This window comes from Lotus japonicus, chromosome 6 (assembly GCF_012489685.1).
Source record: "Lotus japonicus ecotype B-129 chromosome 6, LjGifu_v1.2".
Classification (NCBI taxonomy): domain Eukaryota; kingdom Viridiplantae; phylum Streptophyta; class Magnoliopsida; order Fabales; family Fabaceae; genus Lotus; species Lotus japonicus.
In genome coordinates, this window is record NC_080046.1 from 64,419,325 (window position 1) to 64,435,159 (window position 15,835).

Here is a 15,835-nt window from a genome sequence, read left to right on the forward strand (position 1 = left end):
ATCTTAACGGAAATAAGCATAGACATGAAAATAGAAAATAAATAATTATATTTACAATGATGTTAGATAGTCTCACATAGACAGATAGAACTAGAAGCTCCCTCTATGATTGATTATAACAAACGTGTTCATCTCTAATGAAACATGACCATGAAGATTCAAGAGGGAAAATAACACAATTTAATTAGAAAACTGCAAAACGACGCCGTTCAAAGCCTACGATACATAGATCTCAGTTACGCTAACTCATTATTTTCACGGTTCAAAGCCACAGTGGTGGAGGCTCGTTCAAGTCGATGGGGATTCCACGCCGGATGAGTCCAAGAAACGACGCCGTAGGGGAAGGTTCTGCAACTTGAGCGACGGTGACGTAAGGGGCGCTGACAGCGACGGTGACTGGCGGAGGCTGAGGCGGGTTGATGTCTTTGAGGACGCCGGTGTGGAGGAACTCACTGAGGGCAAGGCCACGGGAGGGGACGGAGGGCCAGCGGTGGTGGTGGAGATCAGAGGAGGGGGCGTTGAGGTCGAGGCAGAGACCAGCAGCGAGCGGAGCTGGAGGGAAGTTGGTTTTGGCCTTGGCTCCACGCAGGGAACGAGCGGCGCCGTCGTAGGCTAGGGCAGCTTCTTCTGGAGTGTCGAATGTGCCAAGCCAGACACGTGTCTTCTTCCACGGGTCGCGAATCTCAGCTGCATAGCGTCCCCATGGTCGCTTCCTTACTCCTCTGTAGTGTCCTTCACGAGAGGCTGAAGAAGATGAAGAAGCCATGGATGGAAGCAACAAAAACAGAGAAGAGAAAAACAGAAAGAAAGAGGGAGTGAAGAAACTCAAGAGTGTTGTGATGGGGTATATAATGGTGGAGGGACCCACGTAACCTCCCGTAATTGTCGGCTAGCCGGCACCACCTTCTTCCTACTACTCCGTTGTTCTTCACTTTTGTGGTTTGCCTTTTGGTTTATATATACAATACACGACACACGAGCGGCGAGGAAAATTTGGATAGAATCGATGAGAGCCGTTGATTGTTGATTGGACGGTGGTGATGGTTGGATCAAAAGTTATTGTGGGACCTACCAGGAGGGAGGGCCGCCGCCTGATGAGACGTGTGGGGTTGGAAGGGGGCGATGGGTAGTGTGACGTTAGCCCTACTGATGTCGTGTACGGCGTTGCTGAACGGCGCCTGACATTTTTTTGAAGAAATATTAATTATATTAATTATTACAACTACTAATTTATTTTTGTGTGTTTATGTTTATTTTTTTGAGATTGAATGAATGGTGTTATTGGAGGGAGGTTTATTGGGGTGTAATTGGAGGGAAGAGAATTATTAATTAGCAACACTATTTTTAATTGGTTAAAATTTATATAAATCTTCCTAAAAATAAGAAGGTGAAGTTTATGTATTTTGACTGGTCAAATAATTAAGAAGTATTTAAAAAAGAGTGTGAAAGAGAGTGTTGTTAGCAATTTTGTAGGTGAGAAAATAGGGAGTGATGTGGGGTGGGGTTTGGGGTTGGTGCGGTGACAGAGAGTCCCACGTGGAATGGTGTCTGAGTAGCAGGGAACAGGTGAAGTTGGGCCACACTCACTGAGAAGATGAAGATGGATGGGCTGATACGGTCTCGTTGGCGTGTTTGACTCTCTTCTCTTTTCTTCTGATGTTGGGCTCTGTCCTCACCTCTCTTTCATTTTTCAGCTTTTTCATTTTCTTTTTAAGAAATAAAGAAGTTGAAAGAATAAAGAAAATTGAAAAAGGTGTGAGAGTGGGAAAGTCAGGGTGGGGATTCAGAGTGACTGCAGGTAGCAGATGGGCACAGTATGTGTGTGCCTACAGATACGGATGTGTAATAATGGTCACGTGAATGCTATTTGGTTGCTTTTCTACCTTACACCATTTTATGATTCATCATATACATTTTTCAATCATATTTATAATAATTAAAAAATTATATGTGATCATCAGCAAAGATATCAAAACGAAAAACAAGTACTATATATTAAGCAACCATTTCACATTGTTAGGACTGCATATTGTAAGGTATGAGACTTGACCCTCACATTAAAAGTATGAGATTCTAATGTGGGGTTTATAAGGTCTTGAGCTTTTCAACTACAACAACTAGCTTTTGTGGTGTGTCTCTCCCAAGGTTCTTATCAATAGTATCAAGCCTTACACCATGTCTCTGAGCTGCAAACGAGTGGCGCGGGTGGTGACACCGGCATTGCTATGTTCACTCGGGACTAGTCAAGGGGCTAGTGCACAGCCAGTCCACGTGGGCGTCGGGACCGCGGAGCGCTGTTAGATGTTAGGACCCCATTGCAGGGTATAGGACTCGAGTCCCACATTGAAAATATGAGATTCTAATATGGGATTTATAAGGCCTTGGGTTTTCTAACTACAACAGCTAGCTTTTGTAGTATGGTTATCTCAAGATTCTTATCACACATTAACATTTTTTTCCATCTGAACAGTGAAAAAATGAGGTATTGAATACAAAAGAAGAAAAATGATAAAGTGGTAAGAATCTTACCCCATATCTAACTGTACGAGCAAACATTGAAACGGGGAGAAGTAACTATATGAAAAAACATGGTAATTCATAAAGGGTTTTAAAATGCCATTTTAAGTTGTCTTTTTGTACAAAAAATGCCATATCAGGCTTTATCTGCACAGTGCACACGTTTGGGGTTTCTCTTGGACCATCTTGTGTGTGTATGTTGATGTTGATTATCTTCTTCCCCTGCACGAGGACAAGTTACGTAATTTAATTTTTCTATTTGTGTTTTCCATACTTGCCTTTTGTTTTTCTTTGTTGGTCTATTATGACTATGATATGATACGATATGATGACCACCATGAAATGATGGGACGGCAACTTTTTTGTTCTCCATTATTTTGTTTTTGTTTAATTTGTTACAAATGTATGGATAATTATGTAATTTTATAAGAATATGGCCACTATTCTTGTTTTCTGTTTGGAGAAAAAGTTTGATACACCGACGGTGTAAAGATTTTTTTACACCGTCAACTAATTAGATTTCAAGGATATGCCAAGTCCATTAATGAAATTAAATGAAAAGAGAGATTTTCTCACATTTTTAAAATCTGATTGGTTGACAGTGTAAATAAACTTTACACTGTCGGTACATCAAAATTAAACTCTTCTGTTTATGATTGCATCAGAAAATTAATCTGTCACAAAATTCTTGACTAAAATTGTTTTTTTGCTAGTGTAGCTTCCTAATTATAGAGTATCCACTTTTGATATTGAAGTCTTCTTGTCTGTCAACACTTTTGAGAGTACAAGACTTTTTATTCTTCTAGAACTAAAACATTTCTTATGTTTAATCATAAAGCTTATGCGATGGAATTTTTAGGTACATAATTAATAGGCTTAATACATCAGAAGGCCCCTGAAATTGTAAAGGGAATCAATTCCAGGGCCTGTAAAATTTTCGCATTAAATTGGGTCCCTAAGAATTTTTTTTTAATTCAATTAAGGACAAAGTGTGCCAGCCGCTGATGTGGCTCGATTTTTAGTCCGTCACATTATCCACGTGGCTTTTATAATTTTTTTAAATGACAACTTATGCCACATGTTTTAATTTTTTAAAATCTTAAATTATTTTTTATTCCAACTCATTTCAATTATAAAAAACAAACCTATCTTTAAAAAAATAAAATCCTAACCTAATCTTCTCTGGAATTATCGATGAAGAAGGAAGAGGGAAGAAGAAAAGGAAGAAGAGAAGGAAGAAGACCATGAAGCCGCCCTTGCCTACGACGGCGTCGCTCCCTCCCTCCGTGGCCTTTGCCTCGACCTTAACGCCCCCTCCTCCGATCTCCACCACCATCACTGGCCTCTGCTCGACCTCAACGCCCCCTCCCCTGATCTCCACCATTACCGCTGGCCTCTGCTCGACCTCAATGCCCCCTACTCCGATCCCCACCACTACCGCTGGCCTCTGCTCGACCTCAATGGCCTCTCCTCCTATCAAGGTCAGATTCCATTTCAATTTCTTCTTCATAACTTGTTTCTCAATTTCCCCCCAATTTTTGATTTTGGGTTTACATGGTTATGTCTCATTGGTTTGATTCTGGGTTTGGTGGGTTTTGCAGGTGGGGTTTTATGAAAATTCTGCTGGTTTGATTATGGGTTTGGTGGTTTGATTCTGGGTTTCATGGTTTGATTCTGGATTTAGTGGTTCTCCAATCCAAGAGTATATTTGATTTTGGTTTGATCTGGGTTTAGTGGGCAAAAAAAAAAAGAAGTTTTCCTTCACAGTATACGAATGGATTTCCAATCCAAGAGTATGCATGTTCTATGCGTGTTTCTAGTTCTCAGTGGAAAGGTGGGCATCTTTTCTACTATTAATTGCTGCTGGAAATCTTGTTGATTGTATTGAAGGCAACTCAAGGAATTTTGCTGTATGCGTGGAAAAGCTAGGGAGTTTAGTTAGTCAGATTGGAGGTAGTTTGGGGGTTCTTAAATTCAATGGCCTTGGGGGTTCAATTTGGGGGTGAAAATGTTTAAATTAGGGATTGGTTATAGGGATTATTAGATTAGATTAGGTTATTTATTAAGTTTTTAATTTTTTTCTAATTATTTAATTGAGTTGGAATTAAAAATAATTTATTATTATTTTTTTAATTAAAAAATAATAATAAAAGCCACGTGGAATTGATGACTGGGATAAAATTGAAAGCTGTTACACTTTGGCCTTAATTGAATTAAAAATTTTTTTCTAGGGACCCAATTTGATGCAAAAATTTTCTAGGTCCTGGATTTGATTCCCTTTACAATTACAGGGGCCTTCTGATGTATTAAGCCTAATTAATAAGTTTGTTTTTTTGTCAAAGCATAAATAATGTAAACCTGAGGTGTGCAAAAAGCGATGCCCGTGATCTCTCATGTTTGTTCTCAACCGAATATGGGTCAAGCCATGATCACATATATTTTCAGCCCAGCTCCACTTAGCTCCAGCTCAGTTTGGCTCAAATGCATCTACACAGATAACTGAAGATTGCGTTATTCAAATGATTATATTCCTTTTTTTTTTGTAAGAATTTATAAACATTCTCTTAAGCCGTACATGAACTTCTTCAGGTCAGAGGCTTTAATCTTAATATAGTTCTTCATACAAAACTATCCATAACAAGAAATCAATGAGCCAAATATCACCTGAACATTCATAATGATGGTTTTTAATTTGAATTCTTTAACACAATTCCGGTGAGTCTAAAATGATACATAGAATTTAAGTCATTCATAAACAACTCATGCTAAACACAGGAAACACTTTGCCCACACGGGAGACCCTTGTACTTGTGTCAGTTGTGTGTCTAAGGGGACCTAGTCTCCTTTGCTTGTTTTTTTGTAGTTTACCTATGATCCATATCAAGGTTGGGCCTCTCTCTTTTCATGTTAGCATGCTTCAATAGAAGAAAAAAAAAGGCAATGTTGCTTATGGCTAAGAGATGTTGTAAGCCACTTGCATTGTGGATGCTCAGGACTACAGGAGACCAGGACCCTGGAATCAAACTTATAATGATTGAAGAACAACAGACAGATCCTCATTATTTGTAATTCTTATCAAAGCATAAACCATTGCCCAATTATCCATTCCGTACATTAACTGAAACAGGATACAACTGAAAAAACTGTGGAAAATATGTAAATTAGACATCACTAATCTTCCATGGTACATTGGTACACTATAATTTCTATTTGCATTTCAATTTTTTAACTGTGACAACTGACAAATCCTATATGAACAGATAGAAATGTATAGAAGCTCAGAAACAGGGGAGAAATGAAGACGTAAACATGGTAATGTACAAAATTTTCTGATTTACAAATTAGGAAGGTTCTCAGCAGCTTCTAAGAAGTGATTCAATGGGTTCAAAAAACTCCGTCAATATTTGGGGGAAGCACACCATTGGATAAAGCCATCGAAGATCAGATTAACCTGCCATTCACACCAAAATACCACATATATAAGCCTTCTAATTGAAGATTAACTGGATAAAAAGATGATTAATTGAAGTTGTGAGACAGAAACTGTAGGATAGTCTTCCAAAGATACCAGAATAATGGGATGTTATTGTGTAAGCAAGATAGGCCCATTCTCCGCAGCAGTGCGAGTATTGCCATAATTATTATGCCTTGTCATTTGGATGTCACGTGAATAATGAGTCCTTGCTTTTGCATATGGAGCTGCCCTCGCTACAAAAGAAAATTAAGGTATAAATTTCCATCCAAGATTATGTTAGCTATGCTTAGCAGCAAGGTTACCAGAGGGTGTTTCATAATTTTGCCTGATTCAACCCAGTACAAGTGGAATGCAATGCAACTGTGTTTAGATTGATAACTTAAGTACAAGTGCAATGCAACTGGTATAAACTCAACCCAGTAATAGAGTACTAAGATAACAGCAAGCCACAGATATTAACATCCTCACCTGCAATTTGTTGAGTCCGGAGGATATTCTGTCTCCTTTTCCAGCAGCAAACTGAACCGGTAATCAGAACTAGAAAAGTTATAGAAGCACCTAACCCAATACCAACTTTCGCACTGGCAGAAAGATGAGTTCCACATGTACGTAATCCGGGCATACCACACAAACCTGCATTATCGGTAAAACTGCAGACATCCAGAAATGTAGATTTAGAAACCTTAATACCAAAGAAAGGGGAGAAACAGCATGAAGATATATGGTTCTCCTCGAATTGGATATGAATTCACTTTAGGTTTATTCGAGTGTTTAATATTGGCAACATACTTGAAGCTAGCTCTGTGCAGAAGTCTTCCTCCTAGAGTAGCTGGGACCCTTCCAGACAGAGAGTTGCCATTAAGGTTCCTGCATGAAGACTTTTTTAATAGAAACTTCTAGTCTTCTTATTTTTCTTGCGCAAGTTAAAAGATTAAGGAATCTTACAGTCTTTGTAACAATGTCAATTGTCCAAGGCTTTCAGGAATCGATCCATTGAATAAGTTGTAGGACAGGTCACTGCATGTGTACATGGCATTCAAAAATTACCATGACAGCCAAATAAAGGATTCAAACCTTCCAGTAATCTCACAGTGAAGCTAATCTAAAGTAATTTAAATCGAAGCATGAAGAAACTGAGTCATTGAAGTACTACTAGCCACTGACACACAAATAAAGCATTTTGCAAATTGGCTGACCTCTCAATATAGAGAACGAAAGCAATGCTGACCCTAAAACATAAACCTTTAGTTTAGAATCTTAGGTATCTGATTCCTTTTCTTTGCAAACTTTTTTAATGTAAATTTAGCCCTTAGCTTTTACAAATAATAGTGATTTTGCAACATGGATTAATCACTGTATTGCTATTAATTCCATACACACACACACACACACACACATATATATATATATATAAACTATAAGTAAAATATATTACTTAATCAAATTCCCTTTTCGTTCATTTGTTCTTAATTTCTGAGGCCTTAATATGATTTTTTTTTTTGGTACACTTAATATGATATATAGTTACAAAGGATACGCTTTAATCTGATAGGCCCCCAAGTCAGGAATGGGCTGATATAACTAATACTAGGCCCAAGGTGTGGCGTGTGTATGTTAGAAGGGGAAAGAAAGGAAGCACCTAGAAGGGGAGTGAGCTGGCAGAGTGAGGGAAAGATGCTAAGAAGAGTTAGTTACGGGAATCAGGGGAATTCTGTTAGCTAGTGAGAGGCACCTGGAAATTAGCTAATTGTAATAGAGAATAGAGAAGCATGATTTCTCTATAGGAGCTTAGCTCTGGAGTAGCAGTGACTACTGTATTTTCTTCTTGTTCCATTAATCAAATCAATCCATTTCCTCTCATCTTTTACTCTTCCTGTTAACTGTTTTATTGGTTTCTATCACAATCCATGTAGGAGATCAGCAAGAGTAAGTCAGCAAAATGAAGACTCATTAGTAACAAAATAAGTTGTAAAAACTACAAATACAAGTTCATTTTTCATGTTCATCGTATCTTGCTCCTGAGATCTTGCAGCTACTTTAATTTTAAGATCCCATACTATCTTATTCCTTTAGAACTAAGGCTTGGTTCACACAGAAGAATTGCTATCAGGATTGGAGCTGACATAAATTCTCAACAAACGTGCGTGGTTGTGCCGAATATGAGAATCTCATATTGGAATTGTACTACATTTTATGAACTTGGAAAATATAAACAACAGAACCAATCAGCCATATGAACTGAGAAGAGCAAGAGCAAGAAGTCGCTTACAGCACTTGCAAGCTAGTTATTTTTCCAATTGAAGATGGAATGGCTCCACGAATGCTGTTTCCACTCAAGTTTCTGTAATGTACAAGTAAAATAAGCATAAGGAATGAGCAAGAAAGTAAGCGTTTACATTTCTAAGGGAATAGTGAATTGAACAGAAAAAATTAAAAGGTCAGACAAATTATTCAAATCATGCAGTTTGCTATTTGATCAATGCCTAGGTCTAGTGGTAAGTATCAACATATTGATCAAGGCCTAGACCTAACAATCCATTTTATTATCAACAACATATTGAGCATAATTCGTACATCCATCCCACGACAATGTTTGGCTGAAAGGAATGTATTTAGGGCTTACAGGATTTGTAGATTATGCAGCCTGGAAATGTCTTTTGGCAAGTAACCCTTCAGACCTTGATTGTCAAGACCACTGCTCATCAACAGATACAGCAACAAGTAAGCAAGTTATTATAATTTAATATTTAATACAGCTTCCGATGCAAAACAAATGCTTTTCACCCTAGTGGTAAGTATTAATTTCCTTGCTAAGTGCAGATGGAGAGAATTTTCTTTTGATGCAAACAGGGTCCAGAGAAATGTTAAGAAAGGGGAGGGCCAATATAAGCGCTACTTCCTCAAATAATGGGCACAAAATGGTTGATTTGAGCATACAAAACGTGAACTTCCCAAATGAGTGAATGAAACAAATTTGGAAAACAAGTTCGGCTGATCAGTTTGAAAGTAAGTTTCATTGGTCAGTACCTTTTTTTCGCTTTGAGGGGGGGGGGGGTCGGTGGGATTCAATTTTGCTGATTTAGAGGCTTTGATGCTGAAAAAACAAAGTTTTGATTCTTGGTTTTGGTACAAAAAGAAAATATTGAGAAATAAAAATGCAGGTATAATGTCACCACACAATCAAATGTACAATAACAGCCTGAGAATAAGGGTAATAAGAAATTACAGTCCATCAATGACCCAACTGCCACTACTTTTGTCTAATTGACAATCTGCTCCAGTCCATGGATGTTGTTGAGGAACACAAGGATCACCATTCCACCCAAACCTAGGAGGAAGCCCCAAAGCCTTCTTCAATGTTTGTAAGGCCTTAACTAGAGTAAAAGAACAACGATTAACTAGCAAAAATTAACATGCATTTGGATTACAGGAAATCACATTTGATACCACTAATAGTATATAAAATTAGAGAAGACGTAAAAGTAAAAATAGAGTAACCAATCAATACTATTAAGCTTGAATGTCATCGCTGAAAGGAAGAGGAAGAAAGAACAACAAGAGCAATCCGCTAAAGACAATATGACAAGACAGAGACCAAAGAAGTACGACACTGCATTTAAAAGTAGCAAATAACAGGCTAATAACACATAATTTGGTCGAAACCAATTTAATTTGTATTTAGAATGAGCCACAGACCCCAATTAGATTATCTTGAGGTGTGTTAACAGGTCAAAGGGTGTACTCCAAAAACAAAATTAGGAGTTGGCATATGTACCTTCATCTGATAAAGTTTTTGACTCAGCCATTATAACTTCCAATATCTCTATTGCATTGATTATGGCAAGACTTCCTTCTTTCGGCCTCAAAGTTATTGTCAATGTCCTCCCATTAACAGTAACAGTTTTATTAAGCACAAGGGCAGTATAACGATCCCCACTCAATTCCACAATGTCAACATCTTTAAAAGCAACATCACCATTTATCATAATATCGAAGACCCTTTGTCCTGTGGAAGTCACTGAATTATCAATCTCAGCAAAATGTAACCAAATAGAATAGTTTTTACTGGGATCCACATCCAATGTATATGTTAAATCAGGCTGGCTACTAGTACTAATAAGTGCTGATCGATAAAGAGTTTCTGGATAGAAGTTTGGTGCAAGCGAAGTCTTTTTTATTCTAGTTTCAACAGATCTAGGTCGATCAGAGCCCTGATCAAAAGTCTTAATATGCTGCCAAAATCTGTCCCCTCCTAGAGGATATGCACCATAATCCTCACCAAATTTTGACTGCCCAAAACCACAACTCAGCCTTTTAACTGTTCTAAGTATTGTCCCTTGGCTCCACTGTGATCCAGAATAATAAGCTTTGTCATCGATTTGAAGAATCTCGATTGAAAGAATTGCTGGATCTCCATGACCAGTGCTATGAAAACAGATTGAGACAGAACGATCCATAAGAAACACTTGGGCTTCAGTAAATGCTTGATCATCCTGATTAGTCCAACCTGATTTCAAGGAATATATTTGAGTGCCTTGAATTGAGATGTCGAATAGAGGTTCATCAGTAGTTCTAGCATGAGCAACAAGTCCAAAAAAGACCCTGACTGAGTAGTGCCCCTTTGGCACTTGATGAATGTTGTAGCAATTTGAAGGACCTCCAGACAAGGGGAAATAGCGAAGAGTTTTGAGAGGAGGGGCGATGTAACTTGTTGTAGACGCGTTGGCAGGGATGCCGCCTGTATATCCAAAGTCTTTATACCAAAGGGTTGTGGTTGGTTTTGTTTGAACATTTTGACGAGCCCCACAGTTTATACGCATAGCAAATGGCCCTGCAATGAATACAAAGTTGCATAAATTTTGGTCCAAGTCAATTGTGAATAAAGTTTCAAAAAACAAAAACATCTCAAATTTATGGAAATCCTATCATTTGGAATGTGCAAGCAATCGCGCTCGTTTCGTTGACACTAAAATCCACCAGAAAAAACAGCCAGGGAGTGGGAACTAGCTCTTACTGTTTGCATAATGCCAATAGATTGATTGCATAGCATACTCTCACACATTACAAAAGCATAACTTAATCACCTTCCTGAGATGTTAGCCAATTAAATGCAACCATTCAAGCAAAATGTAACAAAAAAAGCAAGTTATAAAACGAACTGAAGCAATTTCAACAGGGTACCTATTCTTATTGAGACTGAGTGTAACTAAAAAAGGAGTCAAACTTAGATTGTTCCAGAGTTTGAACAAGCTGAAATAGTTGTAATATTCTTCAGATCGAAGAATTTTCCATTGTTAATCTAATTGAGTAATTCCAGCCAAATTCAAACGAACCCTCATCCTCATCACTCAGATTCAAGCGCCAATTACAACCAGCAGTACTACACACACTGACACACACGCATGCAATTTTCCTTGATGACACAATTGAAAGCAAAACAGAGTGAAATCCAAGCTGCATCAACCCATTTATGAACTTCAATTGTACATGAACTGATGCTAGAAAAGGGGAAATAATTGAGCATGAAGCAGGTAGCAGAGGAAGCTCACCTCGTTGAGCAGCATGAGCGGTGGAAGCAAAGCAGAGAAAGAGCATCTGCAGCAGAAGAAATCGAAGCATTGTGGTCTTCGGCATCTCCATCTTCATCTTCTTCCCTCACACTCTCTCTCTCTCACATCGCTGGTTTTTCTAGAGAGAGAAAGTGAAGATAGTTGGACGTGTCTGCACTTTGCATTAACATAAACAGTTGGGAAATTATTTATTCCAGTAACTATTAAAACTTGCAGAACTGAAGTAGACAATAATAATAAGGGTTAATCCTCTAATTGGTCCCTGTGATTGTGTGGCCGTCTGAAATTAGTCCCTCCCGTAAAATTTAAGTCCTCGCATTTGAAAAAGTGTGTGTAGCAGGTCCTCGCCGGAGGGACTAATTTCCACACACTTTTCAAACGCGAGGACTTAGATTTTACGGGAGGGACTAATTTCAGACGGCCACACAACCACAGGGACCAATTAGAGGATTATCCCTAATAATAATAATATTAATGTCACTGTGCTGCTGAGCCTTATCACACTTTCTACACCGCCGGTGTCTACTACCAACATCAACGGTGGTTTTTAAATCTCATATAATACTACATATTTTGTGTTTTTTTCAATATATTTTAAAAATAGACTGTTTTATGGGTTTCGATTTTGACGGTTAAGATGTGAGGAAGAGGGAGTGAGTGTAGCATGCCCCATGGTCTTGCATATAGAGGATTTTTATTCTGTAGCATGTGAACCCCACCCTTTATTCCCTTGGGGAGAAGAATGGTGCATAGAAAATGAAAATATTTGCAGGGTTCACGGGAGGGGAAAGTGAAAGATGAAATTCTATGCTGCATTGCTGAAATTACATGTTTGACCTCCATAGTTCATTGGTCATCGTCTTTGACTTTTGAGAGTAAATGAATTGACTTGGTAGAGGTTGGTTTAGTTATAAGTTTTTTTCAAAGGAATTGAGAATTGAAACATCAATCATTTATTTAAGGATGGAGTGTGAGAGGAAGTGTTAAACTAATATGTTAATTAACTTAGTTATGCTCATTTTTTTTCTTGACGTGAGAGACTGACCCATGCATATTTTTTTTCATTCACAAAAAAATGGAACCTCCAATCAAATTATTATTCAATTTTCAATTTTTTCAGCAGGAAAAGCGTATAGTATATACTCCCTCCGTTCCTAAATATAAGACTTATTCCAAAAAATTACGCTTATTAAGAAAGCACTTAATGTGACTAATAAGTGTATTGGTTTTTTAAAAATACATACATTCTTCCCTATTTACCCTTTGTCATTTTCTCTCACTAATAATCATTGCATTTATACCAAAAGTCATAGTTAGTTGGATTAGTAGTAATTAATGGTAGGTGGTAACTTTGAAATTGGAAACATACAATTAATGTGAGGGGTAAATATGGAAGAAGACAAAATCTTTTGCTAGATTATTGTAAGAGGTCTTATATTGAGGAACACGAAAATTTTGAAACTAGGTTTTATAATTAGGAACTTAGGGAGTATGATACTTAATTACATCTTGTCCTTTTAATTGTATTTTGGTCCTAATCGTTTTCACTGCTACTATGTTTCTTTCTAACGAAAATTCAAGGGAGGATTATAAATGGAAAGGGAAATGTGACACGAAAAATAGATTTTTGTGCGTTTGGGCCCTTTGGGGGAGGCATGAAAATATGGAGAGATGAAAATCTTAGTACAACAATGAAATGTCAATTTTCCATCCAAGTCTAGCATGAAAATAATGAGAGAGGGAATTATCTACAAAATGACATTCATATCCTTTTTAATATTGTGTTCTTCCCTTTCATTTGTGTGTGCTTCTATGTGAATTGGCTTCAAAGTTAGGAAGGAGAAGGAGAAAGATGACTAAATATGATTAAAAAGAAATTATAGAGATTAAAACTGTTGTAAAAAGTTCACATGATTACCCCTCAACTGAAAAAGCTCGTCACGTGGACAACTGACTTGTCAAAATTGGTTACACATTGGCAAATGACAATTGTGCTTATTACAAATAAAAAAATTGAGGAACTAAGTGTGATTAATTTTTTTATAAGAACTAAAACTGGTGTGAAAAGTTCACGTGATCACCTATTGATTAGGTTTGTCAAGTGGACAATTTGTCAAAATTGATTACACATACACAATTGGGCTTATTGCAAAAAAAAAAAATCAAGGACCAATTGTTAAGTAATTTTTCATAAGGACCTAATTAGACTCCCTGTCTAAAAATAAGGGACTAAAACATAATTAAACCTATGATATATATACAGCCAAGATCCCCTATCATCTCTTGACCTATAGTTGCGCAGTCTTACCACCAAAAGGTTAGTTATAGAGAAGAAGATTCTGATCCCAAGGTGCATGCTTGAGCCTGAAATCTAATTGGAGGTAGAATATTGAAGCTGTGATCGTGATGTTCTCATATTTTTCAAGAGGTACGTAAATTGTCTTAATTTTATTAATGTTATAGATTATAGTATAGATCTAGTTAAATTCATTTCATGCGATGTTAGATCGGGCTATACATGGATCAAAATCAGGAAATTCAATTGAAAACTTATCAAATTGATTGAAATTTGGGAAGTTAGGGTTTGTAGATCTTTTTTATCGAAGAATTTTGTCTGAATCGATTGGTTCAGAACTCGGAGATTAGTCTGTAATGTTGTTTTTCTTTTAGTTGTTTGTTTTCGCATACCAAATCGAACCATATTCCTACGAACATCGTCCGTTATCTAAGACCTAAGTACATGCTATCATATAACTTTGGATCGGCTAAGTTTAGGAGTTGGAGATAAGCGGACTCGAATCGCTGATATCCTCCACGGGGTAAACCACCGCCGTGAATAAGATAATTGTCTATTGTTATGCATTATTTTTAAAACTATAATTTCATGTTGTATAAGTTAGCCTCCATTGAATTGACATTGTAATGCAATTGAAAATTTTCTTTTATTTAGGAGCATCATATCATGTTTTTGGTGTTTGGTAGAAACTGTTAGCAGGGCAATAAATTGTGAAAAAAGAGAAAGTTCTACCTTAGCTAAAATTGTTAGTTGCCCACATTTTTAAAGTGTTGGTTCTTGTTAGTTGCATGATTTTTACTGTATTTCTATAGTTTTGAGCTTGAAAATGATTGGAAAAATATTTGGTATAAATGAGGTGGAGTGATTTGGATTATATAGAGTTTGTTTACTTAAATGGGACAAGGTATTGATTGTTGGTGTGGCTACAGATATGAGATTTGAAGGATTTAAATGTGGTGGAGAAATTGGAGTAGTGATTTGAATGGGAAATTAATTAGTGGTGTTGTGATGGAAGCTATGTTGTTACTCGAATGATGATTGAATGTGGCAGAAATGGAAAATTGTCTTCAACAAAAGATAACATTTTGAGAGGCTTTAAGAGATTAAGCTTTACAATTATAAAATAGGTTGGAACTTTGAGTGAGAGTGTGACGAACAAAGACACAATACCACACTTATTTGAGTTTGTTATGGGCATAGGAGTGATTTTTATACAACACAGGGCTTTCTCCTATGTATTTAGAAGTTTCAATTGCGAAGGACACTTGCATTAGATAATAAGATGACAAACTCAAGAGAGTGATACTGCAATTCTAGCCCTATATTACTAGTATTCGCGTTTTAGGGTGATTCCTCTTTCATCTAGGTGTAGCCAGGTGGAACTTACAAGAACACTCTGATGCTTAAGTTAGAACTTGGGTGAAAGACGATAGTGAATTATGAAGTGTGTGTATAACTTATATTCTCCAAGCCTTGTCATTTATAGAGGTTGGGCTTGCTAGGTTTGAGACTTTTGAGTGCCTAGTACGTTCTTGTGCTTCACTCCATTATTTTGATTGTTGGGTTGTAGTTACTTGAAGTGATGTAGTGAGATAACATAGACACCCCCGATTTGACGATCTGTTATATGATATTACCAATCGGACGAGAGTCGTGATAGTAATGGTTAGATGACTGAGATGAGTGTGATTGATATGAGGCGATCAAAACCATCTCCAACCCATACTAAGCTCCCTCCATGATCCTTGTTGCCTGTTGCTAGATCTAAGCCATTAACTACTAAGCAAACTTTTGTGTTTTTCTTGTTATGCTAATCATAGAACTCCTTTCACCGCATTAATGGGCTCTCGTGTATTGGAACACCATATTAGAGACCACAACGAATGGGCATGGGCTACAATCCATATGAAGATAAAAATCATGAGAATGTAACAATCGAATTAGGGTTATCATAGGTAATTTGCTGGGTGGGGTCTA

At 37.3% G+C, this 15,835-nt stretch overlaps 2 protein-coding genes across 2 annotated transcripts; both read right to left on the reverse strand.

The window, feature by feature from the left end:
- Positions 1 to 31: 31 nt before the first annotated feature.
- Positions 32 to 923, reverse strand: LOC130726965 (ethylene-responsive transcription factor 12). Its single transcript, XM_057578287.1, has one exon. The coding sequence runs from the start codon at positions 764 to 766 to the stop codon at positions 263 to 265; it is 504 nt and encodes a 167-aa protein (XP_057434270.1). The 5' UTR covers positions 767 to 923; the 3' UTR covers positions 32 to 262.
- A 4,628-nt stretch (positions 924 to 5,551) lies between these two features.
- On the reverse strand, positions 5,552 to 11,736 carry LOC130723328 (receptor-like protein 4). The gene is made up of 10 exons (XM_057574328.1): positions 11,542 to 11,736; positions 9,768 to 10,823; positions 9,219 to 9,366; positions 8,616 to 8,687; positions 8,262 to 8,333; positions 6,938 to 7,009; positions 6,782 to 6,859; positions 6,461 to 6,642; positions 6,086 to 6,225; positions 5,552 to 5,968 (listed from the first exon to the last, which is right to left on the reverse strand). The coding sequence occupies exons 1-9, from the start codon at positions 11,636 to 11,638 to the stop codon at positions 6,101 to 6,103; spliced, it is 1,902 nt and encodes a 633-aa protein (XP_057430311.1). The 5' UTR covers positions 11,639 to 11,736; the 3' UTR covers positions 5,552 to 5,968; positions 6,086 to 6,100.
- Positions 11,737 to 15,835: the final 4,099 nt, after the last annotated feature.